Source organism: Hermetia illucens, chromosome 2 (assembly GCF_905115235.1).
Source record: "Hermetia illucens chromosome 2, iHerIll2.2.curated.20191125, whole genome shotgun sequence".
In the NCBI taxonomy this organism is placed as follows: Eukaryota; Metazoa; Arthropoda; class Insecta; order Diptera; family Stratiomyidae; genus Hermetia; species Hermetia illucens.
In genome coordinates, this window is record NC_051850.1 from 82,517,440 (window position 1) to 82,530,647 (window position 13,208).

The 13,208-nt window shown below is 39.4% G+C and overlaps 1 protein-coding gene across 3 annotated transcripts in view; it reads right to left on the reverse strand.

Annotated features, from left to right (window-relative positions):
* The window catches only part of LOC119647512 (protein ECT2), a 189,052-nt gene that overhangs the window by 59,325 nt on the left and 116,519 nt on the right, over nucleotides 1-13,208 (reverse strand). For all 3 annotated transcript variants that reach the window (XR_005248890.1, XM_038048475.1, XM_038048474.1), the window contains exon 2: nucleotides 782-1,007. Coding sequence is in view for 2 of the 3 variants with exons in the window: in XM_038048475.1 (XP_037904403.1) it covers nucleotides 782-1,007 (226 nt within the window). In the remaining variant the exon portion in view is untranslated. The remainder of the gene's footprint in view (nucleotides 1-781; nucleotides 1,008-13,208) is intronic.

Sequence of the window (13,208 nt, forward strand, 5' to 3'; positions counted from 1 at the left end):
TCACCGGACCTTTCGCCAACCGGCTACCACTTTTTTAAGCATTTGGATCATTTAGGAACAAAGAGACTGTCAAAATTGCCTTCGGCGAATTTATCAACACCGCCAATTGGACTTCTACGAAACAGGCATACTACTCTTGAATCTCGTTGGGAGAAGTATTTTGAATCGACTGGCACCTTTTTTGATCAAATAAATAAATTTTTGTAAGCTTTACAGTCGTTTTAAATTTTAGTACCAATAGTTTCGGATCTAGCATTTCACATGAAATGGGAAAAATTTGACTTACTCAGACTTTGTTATTTATGGTAGGATTTCTTTCAAATTTCTTGACAATAGGTTCAACCGTTTTCGAGTAAATTGGATACGACAAGAAAACAGGCAGACAAAGGGACAGACAGACATCGGTTTTAATAAGGTTTTACATTACATAAAACCTTCAAAACAACTGCCCTTTTCATAGTCGGTGATTGCTACTTTGTGAACAAACTGTAAATTTTACGGTGGATAAATTAGCGAGCTTTTAGCCTACTTTGCAATGATATTCCAGAAGCAATAGATTAAGATGATTTGAACCCTATAATCTCCCTGCAATTTTTTTTAAGTGTCCACCTTATGATGAATTTTCTTGTGAGCAATAAAGAGGGTGTCATTCTAGTGCCTTCAAGCCTTCTCCTCCTCGCTTATTACTGCCATGTGAATATCATAGCATATTCTTAGTATAATTTTCCGCGTCTATGTAGTTCAAATAATATCAACTTTTCAACATAACGACCATACATACCTATGTTCACTTTTGTGTATCGTTTCGAACGCCGGACTTTCAAAGTCGTTCATAATGAAATATGTTGTCCACCCCACATCGGAAACTATATCGAGTCCTGACTCCGATGAAACGACAGGAACGCCAAAAGTCTTTGCTGCTTCGACTGTCGCCGTATCGTTTGCGACGTCCCCCACCAGGCATATGCGGAGATCTTTCGGCGACGGTGACGGGGATACTGACATGTCTGAAAAGAAAGAACAAAGAAGATTTTTATAGAAAGTGTTGTTTCCCACAATGGCACATTAAATATGAAACACCCAAATAAATTGATTGGCATGAGGAAACGCAATAATAGGTGTTGTGCAGATGATAAAGAATTATTTGTGACGAAGTCTGTTATAGATATGAATAAAAATCATGTTCAATGTTAAAGAAACCATCAAGTAAACTAAATGTGTATTTTCAATCATATATTTCGATCGGGAAACTGGTTGATTGCTTCTACAATTATATCAACTGTGAGGGATAATTACATGACATCGTTTTAAATTTCCGAGTATTCTGGAGGGGAGATTATATATGATGTGATATTCATTTTTTCTTTCAATTTGTTTAATTCTTGCGTATCAAACTTATAGAAGGAAACCTAAATCACTCACTCGTTTAGAACATATGAGCGGCAAATAAATTCCTCGTCTGCTTATAAAGTACAGCTGGCAACTTCTTATGATTGATTTTTATACGTGTTTCCATTGATTTGAAGTGGAACTTATTCCTAATTAGTCTGTAGAAAAGTAGGTTCACCCATTGCCACTTCGTTACTATTTTCATTGAGATGGTGCTTCAATTATATTATCATCACACTTGGTGTTGTGCAAGTGATAAGCTTACAGTAACGAGATAAACACAAGGCGAACACAAACCGTCACGAGATTCGAACCCGGGGCAACGACATCGAGAGGCTGACACTCAACCAACCCATCCACCGCACCGTAAAAGAAAAGAAAACGAAAATGAGTTAATCGTGTCCAAAAAAAATATATGCATGTGCCTGAGAGTACTATATATTTTTAAAACTGCAGGAATCTGGTAACCAGAATTCAAATTGCCAATGCATTAATCCGCATTACTTACAAACTACCCCCAACATACGACATAAATGAATTAATAGAGACCCATATGCAACTACTTGGTAATACTCGTGCCTTGGTAAAGACCAAAACGCCCTAATGCCTGTGAACTATATGATTTCAGGGTACTTTTCCAAGAGGACGTACTCTGTTAAAACCACTCTGCTTGACAAGAGTGATTGTCAAACGGCCACAAACCTTGTGAACTTGCAGGCAGGATAGAATCTAACGTTGGCTTAATGTCCATCAACTAGTGTGAACCTTTTCGCTAGTATTAATTATTATCCTTCCATATACCCCCGTGAAAAGAAACGCCTCTACCACAAATTTCTCGACGATAAAACGCCTGCTAATTGGCAAATTTATAAGAATGCCAACCGGGAAGCAAAGAAAGCGGCCGCTGTCACCCGAGCGAACCATTTCAAAAATCTTTACGATAAACTGGACACTCGGGATGGCGAGAGAGATCTGTACCGACTTGCTAAAAGCCGTGATGAACACACACAGGATATCGAACACTTCTGTTGTGTTAATGACAAGAACGGTACTTTGCTTACTGATCGTCGAGCCGCGACGGATAGATGGCGAGAATACTTCGAGCAGATTTCAACTGAAGAATTTGCTCATCCTCCACTTCCACAATCATTGCCGACATTTGGAGCAGTTCCACCAGTCAGCGCAACTGAAGTCGAGGAGGCAATAAAACAAATGAAATCGGGGAAAGCAACAGGACCTGACGACATCGCATCTCAGCTCTGGAAAGCGAAGAGCTGGGACCCAACACCGTGGCTGAGTGAATTCTTTAACCGGGTTATTTAGGAAGGAAGAACACCCATCTGACTGGCAAGAAAGTACCACTCTTCCAATATGGAAAAAGAAAGGTAGTCCAGCAGAATGTTTAAATTACCGTCCGATCCGGTTACTTTCCCATACCATGAAGATTTTTGAACGCATTCTCGACAACCGTATTCGCGAAATCGTTGAAATAACCGTGAATCAAGCCGGATTTGTCAAGAACTGCGGAACTATGTACTGACGCAATACACGCTGCGCGGTTACTCATGGAGAAACACCGTGAGAAGCATCGCCCTCTTTACATTGCCTTTCTGGATCTAGAGAAAGCGTTTGACCGTGTACCACACGAACTCATCTGGTATGCTTTACGACAACACTTCGTGCCAGAAGAACTCGTGCGCTGGGTTCAATTGCTCTACCACAATCCGAAAAGTAAAGTTCGAAGTATGGCGGGTGTATCAAAACCGCTTCGTGTCTCTGTTGGAGTTCATCAAGGAAGTGCCCTCTCACCACTCCTCTTTGTCCTTGTTATGGACACCTTCACACGGGATATCCAACGTCCAGCGCCCTACACACTGCTTTATGCAGATGATGTTTTCCTAGCATCTGATAGCAAAAATGATCTCGAGCAACTTGTTCAAAAATGGAATGATCGCCTCATGCAACACGGTCTCAGATTGAATTTAAACAAAACTGAATTTTTGACGACCTATCCCCATGAAACAGGCACAATCACTGTCAGCGGCAGTGATCTGCCCAGATCTGAGCGATTTAAATACCTCGGGTCAACGCTATCAGCCAATGGAGAGCTGCGTTATGAAATTGCTTCACGCATTAACGCAACCTGGATGAAGTGGCGTTCCACAACTGGTGTCCTTTGTGATCGACGTATCAACGAACGTCTCAAATCTAAAATTTACCGCAATGTTGTCCGTCCAGTCGTTCTCTATGGTTCTGAGTGTTGGCCGACCATAAAAGACAATGAACGGCGTCTCGCGGTAATGGAGACGAAGATGCTACGTTGGACTAGTGGCGTCACACGTTTAGATCACATCCGAAATGAGGATATCCGCGATCGTTATGGGGTTGCACCGATCGTGGAAAAGTTACGAGAGAGGCGTCTTCGATGGTATGGTCACGCAATTCGTGCAAACGAGAATTCACTTGCAAAGATTGGTCTGAACATCGAAGTCGATGGTAAACGACCAAAAGGCAGACCTAAGCAACGGTGGCTTGATATGCTGGATGGGGATTTGAAAGCCTCGAGATTGCACCCAGATCAGGCATTCGATAGAGCCAAATGGCGAAGCCGATCACGACGAGCCGACCCCGTTTGTGAACGGGACAAAGGCTGAAGAAAAAGAAGATACCCATATTTCAGGAACCACTTGTTCCCTACAAGTGGATTTCTAGCACTAATGAGGGAAACAAATGGTTCCCTAAATAACGGCATAAGCAAGAATATTAAATAATACTAGCGAAAAGCAAAAGCATGTCTTAATTATTTCAATTAACTCAATAGTTAGGCCTTAACACGAACAGCGCCATATGTATCAATTTGATATAAAATGAGTTTACATGTTGAGGTTCCATGTATAGGTTTGATATATATTTGGCCTCCCCACATGTATACTAATACTTATTCAACATCATCCTTCATCATCATCATTCCTCAACAGTATAGAGGAATAAAAAACACTGCTGGTCTTGGGGTGTGACCTACTCAACAAAAGTTAGCCTTAAAATGTAGACATGTATTTTTGGCATGGCGCTATAGGTTTTTAAGCATGACATGGAGGCGCAATATACCCTTAGTTAGAGTAGAATCGCGGCTGTCCGCGGTGAAGACTTACCTACTAACTCATGCTCACGGTACAACGATTAAGAAACTTGGGATCGCTATTTTCCATTAGGCTATGAAGCAATCGCAACAGATCTAAATCTGACACCTTCTCATCACACACCCTGAACTGCCTATGTCACAACGTCCCAGATATGCACCATTGAGTTGCTGTGAAAATGCTACCTCGAAAGCCGTTTAGTGTTCCTTGCCACCTGGGATACAGACAGTAATTTTCATCAACAAATTAGTTTTAGATGAAAGATCAACCACGAACCTCAGCCTCAATCCGAAAATAGAAGCAGTCCATCCCTTAGGAAGAATCTGACCATATTCTAGGCCATCAATTTATACTTAAAATAAAACTGTAATACTGCCACTTGTCTTACACTTTTAGCAGATAATATAAACTAATTCATGGGGCATATAAAATTTAAAAACAATTGAAATACAGGCGAAGACGTTTCCAAAAAAGTTGCTGCTGGCGTGACGGAGAAAGGTTCGCAACATAAATGGAATGAGAATCATATTCAAAATAAATGCTGATACAAACTTAGCTAATCGACATACTTCCAAATCCTTTTCATACCCTAGAATAAAATCAGTTGTTAGAAATTTAGCCTTCAATTCTACCTTGGGATTCTGATGTTATCGACTCCTTGGTTTCCTGATTGCTATGGAAATTGTATATAAAGCCTGCAAATTCCAGAAATTCCTTATTACTAATTCGAATTTTACAATCATGTAGTATATTACCAAAGCAGTTTGTACTAAAAAGGGAACTTGAATCCAAGCGACACATCCCACCCTCCATTTTTTCTGGCTCGAGTCTAGGTGCAAATACTCACTATTAGCATTGTTCAACCCACACTCATTGGGTTTCTCCCCATTGAATACTCTATGAAATAAATTACCTTTGCCAGTGTATGAACTGCACGGTGGCTTCCTTTCCCGACATGAGTAAGGAGCATCTGTGTGTTGATAATATCAGTATGTAAATATTTGCTAAATTAAAAACACTTCTGCAATTTATTTACATACGTGATAGTAACAATTAGTACAGGTGCGAAGATAAGAGAATGCTGTAACCAGCGACTGGATAAAAGCATGCATAGAGAGCATAGTGGCTCCATGATCTATGGCAAGTATATATTATGTGTATATTTCGTATTATTCAAACACGTACAGCGAAATATTTACAAAAGAGAATGTTTTAAAGGTAAACCTTACCCACAAGAAGAGTCTCTAGCATTATTCAATCGATATTACAATAGTTTGGATAATAGCAAAATAATTAGACGACGAAAATCTTTTGTTGAAATCTTTGGGAAGTGATTGTAATTTACACCTACGAGAATGAACTATATAATTATTAAGCTCCACAATCAACAAAAGACCCAAAAATAAACTACCAAAAATATAATATAATCAATAATAAGAGCATAGTTAACTATTTAGTTAAATACTGTTAATTTAAATCAAATACTGTTAATTAATTGAGTGTCCTCTATAGGAGCTCTCTAGTGATATGGTAGACACACCTACATAGTGTCCTGCATTGCATCCCAAATCTTCTGGCTTAGCATCTCGCCAACTCTTCAAGTGGGCTTGAATACTCTTATACTATTTTGTATTTCATGTAAACCAATGTCCCATTGAAAATATTTACCGTAATATTACTAATTGTAGCAAATTTATACCAAACTTTTCCCATTTTATTGTCAATAAGAACCCTTTTAGGAGAGTTGCTTCTGCTTTCCAGAGTCGACTTTTAAGGTTTAAAATTTTTTATTAAAGTCAGTTTACTGTCCGTCTGTGTATCCGTCACACGCATTTTTCTCGGAGACGGTTGTAGCGATTGACACACATGGATGGAAAGGTGGGAACTGTGAACGCTCACGCATACAGTGAGTTCCTTTTTACGAATTTGAGAGGGGGATATCATGTGGAATATCAAATAAAAGGTCTCGGTTAGTGCTTTCCGAAGCCGATCTTAGTTTTGACATTTGTTAGAAAGGTTGGGCGTGCGGGGGGTCGAAATTGATCATTTCTTTAACGGACCCATTCTCAGAAAATACCCAACCGAAAAATCTGAAAACAATCAGGAGGCTGCCACTATACGATGCCTGGGCTCCGAAATATCCTCTATACCGATATCTGTTTAAATGAAGTAAATAATGGTATATTACTATACTTTTTAGTAATTGGCTGCGAAACTGCCCTTAAGTTCGTTCTAGCACCACGAAATTTTGCAACAAAGTAAAATTGCACTATTACTAACAAAGTGATAATAAGTCAAAGTTGTCGTTTCATTGCAAATTCAAGACTGTGAATGTCAATGTCACTCGAAAGTGGATACCCTAACATAAAATAGTATATGCACACTCAAATGTCTTCATAAAAGAAATACACAAAACCTTTCATACTTGGTCCAACTTCCAGTTTCCAGATGGATAACTTAGCTATCCAAGAATACGCTGCGTTTTTCTTTAGATTTTATGATTGTAAAACCGAGCGATTATCGGGTCCAGTACCATGCTCAAACTCCCAGGAGTCGCCTTATGTCCTTACGTAATCCTGTAATCCTATGAAAATGGCGTATTTATAACTACTTGTCATCAGAATGCATTTGTATTTATTGTAACTTTGTTTCTGATTAAGAGTGAAAATTGTCTTCATTTCAAACAATTTTTTTTTTACAAATACGTTTTTCTCAAAATGATTTTTCTCACATTTGCCCGAATGTAATGAACCGATCACTATGAAATTTGAAAGTATGATTCCTGATAAAAGTGCCTTATCTTCCCTTTGATTGAATGTAATGAACCGATTATTATGAAATTTTAAGGTATGATTCCTAATAAAATTGTCTTATCTTACCTTTGACTGTATCATACTTTTAAGGGTACTATTCTTTGCATACTTAGTAAAAAATGGTGAAAATTAAAATAATTTGTTTCATCAGCTGCAATATTTTTAATATTGATTATTTTCACCTTCATTGAGGTTAATGTTCTTAGAAAATACGTTAGTAATGTAAAATTCAAACCTTTCTAGTTTCGGATAAAATTGGAGTCGATACACATCCCGCAGTTGGAGAACCCTAGTTACATAACTTTGTTATTTCTGGCTTAAATATTTAAAAAAACATCTCAAAAATTGCTCAAAATATGACTAATATAATATCCGAATTTCATTGGATTCTTCCCAAATAAAACAAAATCGCAAAAAATACCTGAAAGTAAGCCTTGTAATGTGGTTTCCCCCTTTAAACCGGTGGTAAAATTACTGCCCTTAGATGGACTTCAGATGTATTCAATGCAACATTCACAAATCCTTTCATTGGATGCCTGAACTTTCGCGTGCATGCAAATTGTTATTAAGGGGAAAACCCCTCAAGAACTCTCGACTAATCGATTTTTTTTTTCAAAAATCAATTTACGAACGAAATTCTACGTAGCGTCGAAATTCAAGTTGTTCAGAATATAGTAAATTCAAATCAATCCAATCAAAATTGTTTGAGATATGAGTCAGGCCAACTCGAAATTTGTTGTTTTGAGAAAAACGTCTGCAAAGTTTTAAGGGGGTCATCCCATGTGTCGGATTCGAGGAACCGAGTTTTTTGCATCAATTGTATCTAGATATAGTGATTTTTTGATATTCGGAGTCGTTCAGAAGTTACAGTGTTAAACAGGTAAAATGTCACATGCCAGGTTTATGTCGATCGCCGTAATACAGCGCTTATTTATCGATGCAAATAACGTTCGAATGATTTCGCTAAAATCATAAGAATTGAAGCCAAGACTGTACATGTGTTTCTTCAAGAAACCTAATGTTTATGGACTAAATATAGTAGACTAATGGTCAGTTCAGATTTTAAATGCGTTTTTCTCGAAACTGCATGTTGAAATTCTGCTGCCACCGTAGCCCAAAATCTATCAAAAGAAATTTTCACAACTTATTCAGAACATATTTCTACGGTTCGGAAACTAGGATAATTAATTCATTTAGTAGTTTTTTATTATTCATTAAAGAAGCCTTGAAAAAACACCAAAATTTACAAAAAAGTTTAACAACGCACCAAAAATTTAGCTTTCAATATTTTTTAATAATCCTAGTTTGCGGACTGCCATTAAGTCCGCACGTTAACATGCCGTTTGCATTTTTTTTAAGATGATCACAGCGCCCTCGAGCATGGCAGCAGACAAACACCTTTTTTGGAGATATGTCTATAAACGATTTCCACCAAACTTGACAAGATCATGCTTTATATTATAGCTTGCATTGCTGTAAAATTTCGTGGTACTAGGATGAGCTTAAGTAGGGTTTTCCACCCAATTACTAAAAATTATAGTAATATACTATTATTAACTTTATTCGAACAGATATCGGTATGGAAGATATTTTGAAGCCTCCAAGTTTTGTGTCAATCGCTACAACCACCTCCAAGAAAAATGCATGAAAAACTGTAGTGTTTTGTTGTGATAATACCAGGTACTAATGCATTTATTTTGCTGGGAAACTTGATTTTTATTGCAATAAAAGACAATAGTTGATGATGCAATAAACTCCCATGCCAATCATACTTTGTGAAGCTACATGATACGTGTCAACGAAGGACAAAAACATTTTTTCTTCAATAAAAATAAACTCAACTTTTTTAAGGGGTGAAAACCATGTTGTCTCCAGACAACGGGTTTTTCAATAATCTTGCAAAAAACTGAGAGAATTTATTACATTGAATGAAATTACATATTGACATTGACGTTCAAAAGTAAACAGACAAATTTTTATTTATACCCAAAAAAACAGCGCTACAGCTGCTCAAACTTAGCTCCTTTAATTTGCCTTGTGAAATGCCTAGCCCCTTGTAACCAACTGAGAACAACCAATCAAAAGTTCATCATCAAAATAAATCATCTCGCTTGGTATATACTTATTTTGGACGAAAAAAAATGAAAATTTTGAACCCAAAAAAAAAAAACTATTTCTTATAAACAAATTATGAAAAACAACATTTTTAGTAATAGTGAAAGCAACTCAAAGGCTTTCCTGCTTATCGAAGGAGCCGGGAAAAAACGGTAGAAATTTGTGGATTAGCAATCTGCAGATTTTGAAACTTTACAACAACGCCTTGGATAGGGACGGACCGACCTCAGGGTTACGAGTGCACCAAAGAAGATTTGCGATATAGAGCAAAGAATGCATTCTACGAAATATGAATGCCAAAACCGGCCTTGACAACACGGTGGATGCGACCATAATAACAAAGGTTTTTAGATTTGAAATGTTTACCGTCTCGTCTTCATATTTTAATTGACTCCCAAGTAGTTGATTACCTTCGTTTACAAGTCCACAAATTTAACATCACAATTATAATTATATCCGTGGATTTAGCAAAGTAGTAATATGTATAATAAGAATATATATATAAGAAATATAAGAAATTTACCAGCGTACACAGTTTGGTTGGCACGCAGTATAAATGAGGTCATGAGTCGGCCGGAGGAATTTCCACCTTTCCTCACTGCGGGGATTACCTACCTTGTCCCTAAGAAAGACACGGTGCGGGACCCCGCAGACACAAGACCGATCACTTGCTTACCAACCCTCTACAAATTCATCACGTCCATTATTAGTGGAAGGGTCAATGCGCACCTCGAGGAGCAGAAGAGCTGCCGAGTTGGGTCAAGAGGTTGCAAAGAGCAACCCATTATCGACTCGGTAGTTGCAGGACAAGCAACTACAGGCTCTTACCTCTTTAGTTGCTATATCGATTATGCCAAGGCTTCTGTTAGCGTTCCGCTTACCTGGCTAATCGACATCCTACATCTGTATCGCATTCATCCGAAACTAATAAAGTTTTTGCGACAATCATGGAAGGGTGGCATACCATCTTATCGGTGCGTACATCTGAGGGTGCTAATACCTCAGAGCCCATCCGTATACGAAGGGGTATCTTCCAGGGGGATTCGTTGAGTCCCTTTTGGTTTTGTATGGCACTGAACCCCCTTTCATGGCTACTGAATGATGCTAGAGAGCATGGTTTTGCAATAAACTATGGCCTACGTGCTAAGTGCGAATTGACACACTTGATGTACCTAGATGACATCAAGCTGTATGCTGGTACTGACAACCATCTTAGAAGTCTGTTGCGAATAATTGACATGTTCAGCCTTGATATTCGAATGGAGTTTGGATTAGACAAGTGTCGAATCCAAGCTATCCGCAAAGGTCATCACAAGCCGCATGCCGGACATAACATTGGTGACATCCACATCGAAGCTATGATCGAGACAGACTTCTACAAGTACCTAGCAATTCTGCAAGGAACCCATGCTCGAGTTGGTGATCTGAAGGATGCTCTGCTGTCCAAATTCCTGCGACGTGTAAACTTGTACTGAAATCGCATCTCTCGGGGAAGAATAAAATAAGCGCGTTGAATGTATTCTTTATCCCTTCACTGGCGTATGCATTCGGAATATTGCCGTGGACGAAGACCGACCTGGAAAACGTCCAGCGGCGGGTACGGACAACTTCGTCCAAATTCCGAATGCATCATCCAAAGTCTGCCGTGGAACGGATGAACCTGCCTCGTGACATCGGAGGTAGGGGCGTGGTTGACGTGGCGGCACAACATCATCGCCAAGTCGACTCGCTGCGCGCTTATTTTTACAGCAAAGAGCAGGCGAGTCCCTTGCATGCGGCTGTCTGTAAGGCAGATTGTGGGCTGACTCCACTTAACTTGAAGGATCGATCTTTCAATCCTCTGAGTGGGGCGAAGTCGAACCAAGAGCGGATCGATGAATGGAAGTCGAAGGCAATGCACGGTAAACACATGAATTGCCTTTGGCAGTCATTTGTCGATTTGCATTTCTCGAACAGATTACTGTGTGCTGGGGAGCTCTTTGCTGAGACGGAGGGGTCCATGTGTGCCATTCAGGACGGCGTGGTCGCCACCCGAGCTTATAAAAAGCTCATCATGAAAGAACACTCTACACAACAAGCCTGACGTACTGTTAGTTGACAAGACGGGTCACTCCACGTATATTATTGATGTTGCCATCCCCCATAATGGCAACATTGAACGGAAATACGTGGAGAAGAAGGTGAACTATGAGCCATTGGTTCGGGAAATCAAAGAAATTTGGCGTCTCGAGCAGGTGGTTGTAGTTCCCATAATATTGTCAGCTACAGGTATCGTACCTAAATCCCTCACAGCTTCCCTTGATGCCCTGGGACTTTCGCACAGTCTGGTTCAAACCATGCAGAAGTACACCATTCTGCATACATGCTCGATGTTGCAGGGAGTACTCGACGGATTCTCCCATTGACCTACCACCGGCCACCACCACCAGCCCCTCTTTAGTTTTTAAGTAGGTAGGATCGTCCAAGCCTAAATGCTTGGCACTTAGTACTAGTATTAGATAAAATCCGGCATCTGTCGAGATTATGATAACTCGGAAATTATAATCGTTAACACAACAATCCATATTCGATCAGGGCCTTGAAGTGTGTTAGAGCACTTCATTCAAGACCGTAACGGTACACTACAGAACACTGTAGTAGGCAATGTGGTCAGCATTACGCTCGCCCGAGATTATTACCCTGATTTGACTCGGGTACTCATTCACAACTGAGTCGACTTGTATTCGACGTTACATCACGATACAAATCCCACTGCCGCCAGCAAGATTTGAACCGCGACCATCCGTACGACAACCTTGTGATCTAACCACTCAGCTATCCGAACACAATAATATGTATATTTCAGTCAAATGATTTGCATTTTTCTCCTAATAAGGAATTCCATTAAACACAATCCAGTTCATTTAGTTTTAAAAGTTTGCAACTGCATTAATTGTTGTATTTTGTGAATGTATAAAAGGGAGCGTTAACATCTGTGAACCGCGTCGGTGGCATTTCTCCGAAGCAACAGGTAAAGTAGCGTCTTATGAGTTTCATTTGTCCTAGATGAAACCGTAAGCCGTCTTTGTCTCTGATTTTTGGGCACCTGGGTGCTAAGCCCAAAACGAGGGGTCCGTGGACTAAAAAAAGTAGAAGTAAGTGGATGCAGATTTAGCTCCCGCCAAGGTTTGGTGAAACTATGGCGGATTTAGACCGGTTATAATTCGCACTTATGTTGTGTTTTACGAATCTATAAAAAGGAACATTAACCTCTGCGAACCGCTTCCGTCACGCTGCTCCTATGTCAAAGGCGAATTATGAATTTCTGCTTTCTACCCTGGAAAAAACCGTAAGTCATCTTCGTTTCTGATTTTTGAAATCTTTTTCGATATTTTACTCTTCCGTTACAGATCGTGAAACTCCTTTACTTATGTGGTAGTCAGGTAACCAAGATGGGAAGACAGTTCATTCTCATTCTCTTATATAAATTGTTTCAGGTAAGGGAGATCTGATCTGGTTGTCCCCTTCTATAAATATAAAGGCCGGATTGGAAAGCTATAGGCTGACAATACCACCAATAGCTTATAGTTATCCACCTTAAAATAAGGTCCCCACTGTATACCTCGCAGGATCTACCATGAAATTAAGTGCCTTGATGACCACGGATGAACAAAATTGATGATAATGCAATTAGAACAAGGATGACAACTATTCTATGCGAATTCGATATGTTGAAACCGTTATACCAAGTTATCGGTTGCAAACCTCTGAA